Below are 8117 nucleotides of genomic sequence, written 5' to 3' on the forward strand. Positions count from 1 at the left end.
CGCTCCTGCCCGTCGGATCCCTATCCCCAGCCGCCTCACACTCTCTCCCATGCCCAGCCGCCTCGCCGTCGACCTCTTCCGCGGCGAGAACGGAGCTCGGACTGCTGCTGCTGCTGCTCTCTCAGATCCCCATTCCGGTGAGCAGCCTCACTCTCTCCCCCGTCTCCTATCAGACTTGACTCTTTCTTGCTCTCTCTCTCCCAGATCCCCATTCCGGTGGCCGTTTTCTGCTCGAATCAAGCCTTCTCCGTTGGGGTTCGGTTCGATGTGGTGTACAGCGAGGAGGTCGGTCGCCATCCTCAACCAGGTAGCCGGCCCGGACGCAAAACCATACTGCTCCCCATCCCTCATCCCATCCTGGCCGATTCCACCATCGATCCCTGCTGCTGAATGAATGATCAAGTGTTTCAGTCTTCACAACACACACTGCGGACGCGAGGTACGACACACTCAGCCATTTCCCCCGCAAAATCACATAGTCCCGGACTGGAGTAGGTCCAAAGGACGCAGTTTTGTTGCTACTACATCAACCATTCATTTCTGTGGCGTTTATCTTGGCTGGCATTTCCCCTGATTTAGGAGTTAATAACTTGAATCAACAAGGTGATTTACTTGGGGGTACATACACAACAGCTGGTGAGCTGTTTTATGAACTGTCACTACTACTTATTCCAGTGAGTGAGGTCTTAGTTCGATCCTGCTAGCTCAGCCCCCCTCTGAATTCAATATGTATGTTGCCCGTAAAAAAAAAAGAAAAAAAGAATTCAATATGTTAACTGTCTGAGTTGCCAAAGCTTTTGGATCATGCTTATTTTCTTCTTCTGAATCTGTGGCTATACGTGGGAGGAATGAGCTGCAGTCTTACAGTGAAAACTTCCGATTCATCAGAGTAGGCCATAATTTTTTTTGCCATGTATGTTTAGCACCACTTTTGTCGGTGAACCTGAATTCACAGTTATTAGTATACGCTTTCACTTCTGTACAACCTAAGGCAATCATGGGAAGAATAACTAAACAACACATGCATGGGACATACCAAGTCCCAGGCAGCAACACCCTAGGGCCATTTGCCCACAACCTCACTTCCTCTTTGACCCTGCCATGATAGCATGCACAAAGCGGCCCTCAACTACGAAAGCACCTCAAACCAAATCTGTTGTGCCAAGGGACAGTCAACTAACAGGTGTTGCATAGTCTCCTGACACTGATCACAAAGAAGCCTGAAGAGCCACACTCTCGGGCTTGGCAGTTGCAACAGTCCGTGGTGGCGAGCCTCTGAGGAGCTCCAAGCTTCCAAGAGGCAGGGCAGGACGCGCCAAGGAAGGAAGGAGGTGGAGTTGGAGTAGAGTCAACTATCAAGAACTGGGTACATTGCCGGGTACATGAAGATGCCCAACACACCTCGCTTGTCAGCGACGTGCCTACGGAGCCTCCCGACCCCCCCCTCACCCCAATTCTCTCCAGCTGAGTTTTTGAAGCGCCAGAACTTGACACCGTTGGAGTCCGTGTCATAACTCACAATCAGCACGTAATGCAAAAACAGCTCTTCGCCAGGTAGAGCTGGTGGCCAATCAATGATGCCTCCCTTGTAGTCGTTGAAGCTCTTGGGGCACTGTAGACGGACAATGACCGGCTGACGTGCCACTGCCTCCTCCAGAGATTCTTCTGTCGGGCTCATGATTTTGACAAAGCCTGATATCTTGGCCGCTACTTCCTTGTTCTTCTTGCAGCCTAGAATGCGTTCTCGGTCCATGTACGGGTACGTTGATTCGCTCGACAGTCCGTGCTTCTGTACATACTCCAGAGCAGTCTCGCTGTAGCCACCCCTGCACCCGAAGTTCTGTGTGTCGCAATCAATCAACTCTTGTACCGACAGCATAAGTTTCTCATTTGTCTTCATATAATGCAGAGCCTCAACAGCAGCTACAACTGCCATTGCCCAACAACAATCTGCCACAAGGAGTTAAAAATGAGCAATTGAGACGCTTAGCACAATAATGACAAACTAGTAATAAATAATCAAGATCGAGATGTTTACCACAATGGACTTGTGTCCTCACTGTACGGGAGACGACGCCAGCCTCAACCCAGTCAACTCTCGACGGTCGTAATTGTAGCTTATCAATGCAAGGCGATGAGGCGTCAAGAGCACTGGGTGAAGAGCTGGTGACACGGCTGGTCATACAACGAACTGAAATTCCGATAGCGGCAAATGAAGCCATCAAAATGACGAGTCTGTGATCCCTACAGAAGGAAAGGTAATTCAGTTTAACATCAGTGCTGCATAACTATAAGTAGGATATTTTTTACGCGATACATATTTCTTTGGGTGATTTAATCTAGTTTTACAAATTTGTTGTTTTTCGTTCGATGTAGCAAGAATTCAATTCAATTGAACATTGTGGCTCTTTTATCAGTTCATGCTTCAGGTGAATATTTTGATTCTTCATTTATCTTATGGCATGTTATTATTCATGCTGATTGAATGACGGATTGATGGATTTGTCTTTGCCTAAGTTATTCTGTTTACCATGTAGTAAGACATCACCATCACTAAATTAACGGCAATATATAATGCTTGGTTATTTCAACTGTTTCTTCTATTATTTGACATCAGCTAACATGGATGTGATGCAATAATGCAATATATACATCCACCATATCACTATATCAGTGTGTTTGATATAGGCATATAGCCTGTCTATCATCAGTTCAAGCCAAGTCTTATCTTATAGGTAGTTATTAACATTTCTTGCAATCATAGAACCATGTCTAATTTGTAGTGCCCGCTTAAACCAAACCTCTTTTAGTGCGCATTCATTGCTCCTGTTTCCAGTACTGCATGATCGTGAAAATAATAATGCTAAAAGCTTGTTACTGGACCCAATTCTTCTGTTACTAAAATTGAAATGGCAAGGTTTGTTTAATTTATTGTGCTGGTCCTTTTCTTATATTACCTTCCTTGCAGGTTCAAAATCCTCATGTATCAAGTACAGTGGTACAGTTCAAGGGCTTAAGTATATATGGAGAACCGAAGGCCTTCGTAGACAGTTTAAGGGCAATGGAACAAACTGTGCAAGGATCGTCCCAAATTCCGCTGTGAAACTCTTCAGCTATGAGCAAGCGTCAAGGTGTGTTCTTGATTGCAATTACTCTTGCCTTACGTAACTGCTTGCATCCCACCACCTAGTTATTTGTAGTTTGCACGTTGCAGAACTTACCTCTGTTGCATGATGAGACAGTTTTGACCTGAAATTGGTTAGGAGCATTTCTTTATTACCCATATATTGACATGTTTCATTTTCATGTAAGCTATATTTGACGTGTTATTTTCATCTGTACCATTTTTACAGGGGTATTTTGTTTCTTTAGGCACCGCTTGGAATGGGGGTAATTTTATACGCGTGTATTTATTCTACAGGTGTAAGTTACAGGTCAACAGTTAAGATCAGCCTGAAATGAAAACGAACCGGAGGAGGTCCGTATCTTATACCGGCCAGAAAACGAGCAGAAACGCTAATCCAAACAGGGCCTTACCGGTAGCAGACTGGGGATTGTATGTTTTTTCCTTTATCCGTACTACCTGTATTTTTTTCTTTATCTTTGTTTCTTTATAAGTGAAAAACATGCCATCATGCTGTACCACACATGCTTCTATTTTTCAGTCATGTCTACATGGAAGCTCTACTTGCTTTGCCATTTTGTGGAAATAAATAAAAAACGTTTTTAATTTGTGAACTCAGAATTTTCACCTCATAGCATTAATGGCCTGTCCATCAACAACCAGAAGTTATGAAACTGTTTATGTTCCTATTCTTTTTTTTAATCTAATCTTACATGAACTTGATTGAATCTGAAGCCAACCACTGTATTGTCTTTGTTGCGGAAAAAAAATATGAATTGCGATGTAGGAAATGGAAGTATCATTCGTGCATGAATTGGGTGCCGTAGTTGTATTTGTTTGATCATATGCGTAACATTCATTTCTTGACCTATATGGCATTTTACACCTTAGTCAAATGTTACTTTAAATCCAACTTCTGTCGTTGCCTGAGGCATAAACATTATAAATGTTGTTGCTCACCAAATTGAACATGAAAATGCCTTCTTTTCATAATCCATAAGTCAGTGGGAATGAAAAGCCCCAGGCTGAACACCGTTGTGTGAGCGGTTACATATAGTTGAAGACCTGCGTTGTTCAATATCAGACTGGATTTGCTCTGCTCCACATTTACTTAAAGAACTCATGTTTTATTGTCTTGTCATACATTTTTTGTTTGAGGAACTGTTGTCAATACATATAGATACAAGTTAATGGAAGTCTCTCGTTTCAATGGTCACATGTTAATATGTTGAACAGAGAATGCTCAGCCTAGTCCACTCTTGCGCCTTGGAGCTGGAGCCACAGCTGGCATCATCGCCATGTCTGCTGCTTATCCCATGGATATGGTTAGGGGTAGGATTACTGTTCAGGTACCGTTTAGATTTCGTTGCTTTCTGTCATCATGATACTGTAAACGTCAATCGTTGGTTATTACGTGCTTAAATTTCATTCCATATGCTATTTTAATGGAGAATAATATCACATCTGCAGACAGAGAAGTCTCCCCGTGGTATGTTTCATGCATTGGACACAGTGTACTGTGAAGAAGGCTTTCAGTGCTCTATACAGAGGGAGGCTTCCGTCATTGATTGGAGCTGTAGGTTCCTCTTGACTAGTACTCCCTCCGTTCCAAATTACTTGTCTTAGATTTGTCTAGATACGGATGCATCTAGTACTAAAATGAGTCTAGATACATCCGTATCTAGACAAATCCAAGACAAGTAATTCGGAACGGAGGGAGTAGTAATCAGCTATACTATTTGTGTGATGTGTCTTGTTGATGGGTTCTTACCACTTTATACTCTGTTTCCTTCTTTTTGTAGGTCCCTTATGTTGGACTTAACTTTGCTGTATACGATTCTCTGAAGAACTGGCTCCTCTGGACAAATGCATTTGGTCTTGCAAAGTACAACGAGTTTCAGATTGTAACAAGGCTTGGATTTGGAGCTGTGGCTGTAACCATAGGGAAGACTGGCGTACCCTCTTTGATGCTGTCAGGAGAAGAATGCAGATGGTTGGCTGGAACCTGGAATCACGCTGCTTCTGTTGTTCACTGGAGGAGGCAAAGAGGCATTCAGGAAGAATGCAGATGGTCGGCTGGAATCACGCTGCTTCTGTTGTTAATGGAGAACGCAAAGAGGCATTCAGGAAGAATGCAGATGGTCGGCTGGAATCACACTGCTTCTGTTGTTACTGGAGAAGGCAAAGAGGCACTCCAGTACAATGGTATGACTGATGCATTCAGGAAACTGTTGGCCACGAAGGATTTGGTGCTCTGTTCAAGGGTCTTGTGCCCAACTCAGTGAAGGTAATGTTTCTAATGAACAATGCAGATGTCTATAAAGCTTCCAGGGCATCTCAGTATCGCTCTTCTCTAATTCACCCCTGCGTTGCTCTTGGCCCTTTCAGCTGGTGCATTCCATAGCCGCATTCGTCACGTACGAGGATGTTCTAGTAGTAGAAGCGAGGCCGAGGATAGACTAGCCCTGTCTGTGTTTATTAACTTGTACTGTATTTTTGTAGGTGTTGAGTTGCTTATTTTTGTTATGCAGGGCGAGTACAAGGACAATTGGACCGACCGAGGCTCCATTCAGCATAAGGCCCTCGCAGTCGCAGCCCCTGTCGATATATCTATCCTACTACTGGTCAAGGCCCTAATTGTTGCCGCACTGCACTCTTGGGAAAGTATTAAGTTGGCTGAACATGCATTGGCATTTCCTAGTCTGCCTGTTTGTAATTGGTGACTTGTAAGTCCCATTTGTCTACAGCCACTGGGTGTTGTATCACTAGTAGTAGTTTCCATGAGCATGAGTGATGAAATGTCACTTGACGAACAACTGTTTTTGCCCAGTTTCTGATATTATGTACTGAATTTATGTAAATTTTGCTTCTGGGTTTACATATCTTGTTGGTGGGTCGATTGATTCTCCCGGTAGAAACCACGTAACCAAGAAGAGGGTTATCATTACTAATTTTGATTTGCACGTTCATCATGATTTTATTCCATGCGCTTGCTATAGCCAGAGGGGAGAATATCAGATGATACCATCACTCAAATGCTCCCATGATACCAATTCAAAATTTTCAATTTTAGACGTGTCAAAAAAATTCGTGAATGTTTCATCCCATATGTATCTACAACCCCTAAAAAATTCAGATCAAAATCCGAAAATACACAAAGAGCTAAGGTGGCTGGCAACAATTTTGGTTTACTCGTGTAGAACATTTATTGGTCAATGTTTACTACATCTTGATGTAAGTAGTAAATTGTGTTTAGCAGTTCAATAAATTGTGCCCGGTTTCAAAAAAGGAAACAAAAGTGGAGGCTTTTTTTTGTAGACTAGCTAGCTAGTTCATTAAGGCTTTCTTTATTTCTTGGTTACGATGTAGTAGTAGCAGTGTAAGAAAGAGGGTTAACGTTTAATGTACCGTGGGAAGAAGTGGAAGCGGTGGCCGGAGGTGGTGGCGTCGGCGTCGGCGGCCACACCCCTCGCCCTCTGCGACTGCTGCTACAACGCAACGAAACCACACAGGCAAAAGAGTAATGAGGGTTTTTGGATCAAGAAGTGCCTCAACAAGTAAAGAAATTTGTTGGCTTTGGATCAAGAACTGCGCCAAGAAGTAAAGAAATTTGTGGCTTTGGATCAAGAAGTGCGCCAAGAAGTCAAGAAATTGGTGGCTTTGGATCGAAGGGAGAGAAGGGCGTACGTGGGCAAGGGTTGGGCTTCTGCCGGCCGGCGTCGGCGATGGCGGAGACCGGCCGTAGAACCGGCGATGCGTCCTCTGCGACTGCTGGCAGGTGGCAGCCGGCCCAAGAAACGTGAGGATTTTGGTCGCAAACGCACCGTACGTATTGGTTCGTTTCGCTTTGGCTACAAGAATCTATCACACCCGATCATCACGTGGTGCTTCGAAACGACGAACTTTCGCAACGGTGCACAGTTAGGGAAGACACTTTCTTAAAATTTTAATGAGGGATCATCTTATTTACTACCGTCGTTCTAAGCAAATAAGATGTATAAACATGATAAACATCACATGCAATCAAATAGTGACATGATATGTCCAATATCATTTTGCTCCTTTTGATCTCCATCTTCGGGGCTCCATGATCATCGTCGTCACCGGCATGACACCATGATCTCCATCATCGTGCCTCCATGAAGTTGTCTCGCCAACTCATTACTTCTACTACTATGGCTACCGGTTAGCAATAAAGTAAAGTAATTATATGGCGTTGTTCAATGACACGTAGGTCATACAATAAATAAAGACAACTCCTATGGCTCCTGCCGGTTGTCATACTCATCGACATGCAAGTCGTGATTCCTATTACAAGAACATGATCAATCTCATACATCACATATCATTCATCACATTCTTCTTGGCCATATCACATCACATAGCATACCCTGCAAAAACAAGTTAGACGTCCTCTAATTGTTGTTTGCATGTTTTACGTGGCTGCTATGGGTTTCTAGCAAGAACGTTTCTTACGTACGCAAAAACCACAACGTGATATGCCAATTGCTATTTACCCTTCATAAGGACCCTTTTCATCGAATCTGTTCCGACTAAAGTGGGAGAGACTGGCACCCGCTAGCCACCTTATGCACCAAGTGCATGTCAGTCGGTGGAACCTGTCTCACGTAAGTGTACGTGTAAGGTCGGTCCGGGCCGCTTCATCCCACAATACCGCCGAAACAAGATTGGACTAGTAACGGTAAGCATATTGAACAACATCAACACCCACAACTACTTTGTGTTCTACTCGTGCAAAGAATCTACGCAATAGACCTAGCTCATGATGCCACTGTTGGGGAACGTAGCAGAAATTCAAAATTTTCCTACGTGTCACCAAGATCTATCTATGGAGAAACCAACAACGAGGGGAAGGAGAGTGCATATACATACCCTTGTAGATCGCTAAGCGGAAGCGTTCAAGAGAACAGGGTTGAAGGAGTCGTACTCGTCGTGATCCAAATCACCGGAGATCCTAGTGCCGAACGGATGG

The 8117-nt window shown here is 43.8% G+C and overlaps 1 protein-coding gene and 1 pseudogene across 1 annotated transcript; one reads left to right on the forward strand and one right to left on the reverse strand.

Annotated features, from left to right (window-relative positions):
- Positions 1-1348: 1348 nt before the first annotated feature.
- Positions 1349-1936, reverse strand: LOC123082824 (thiol protease SEN102). Its single transcript, XM_044505065.1, has one exon. It carries the CDS (start codon positions 1934-1936, stop codon positions 1349-1351), a length of 588 nt encoding a protein of 195 aa, XP_044361000.1.
- Positions 1937-3115: 1179 nt separating this feature from the next.
- On the forward strand, positions 3116-5985 carry LOC123082835 (mitochondrial adenine nucleotide transporter ADNT1-like; annotated as a pseudogene).
- Positions 5986-8117: the final 2132 nt, after the last annotated feature.

Source organism: Triticum aestivum, chromosome 1B (genome assembly GCF_018294505.1).
Source record: "Triticum aestivum cultivar Chinese Spring chromosome 1B, IWGSC CS RefSeq v2.1, whole genome shotgun sequence".
NCBI lineage: Eukaryota > Viridiplantae > Streptophyta > Magnoliopsida > Poales > Poaceae > Triticum > Triticum aestivum.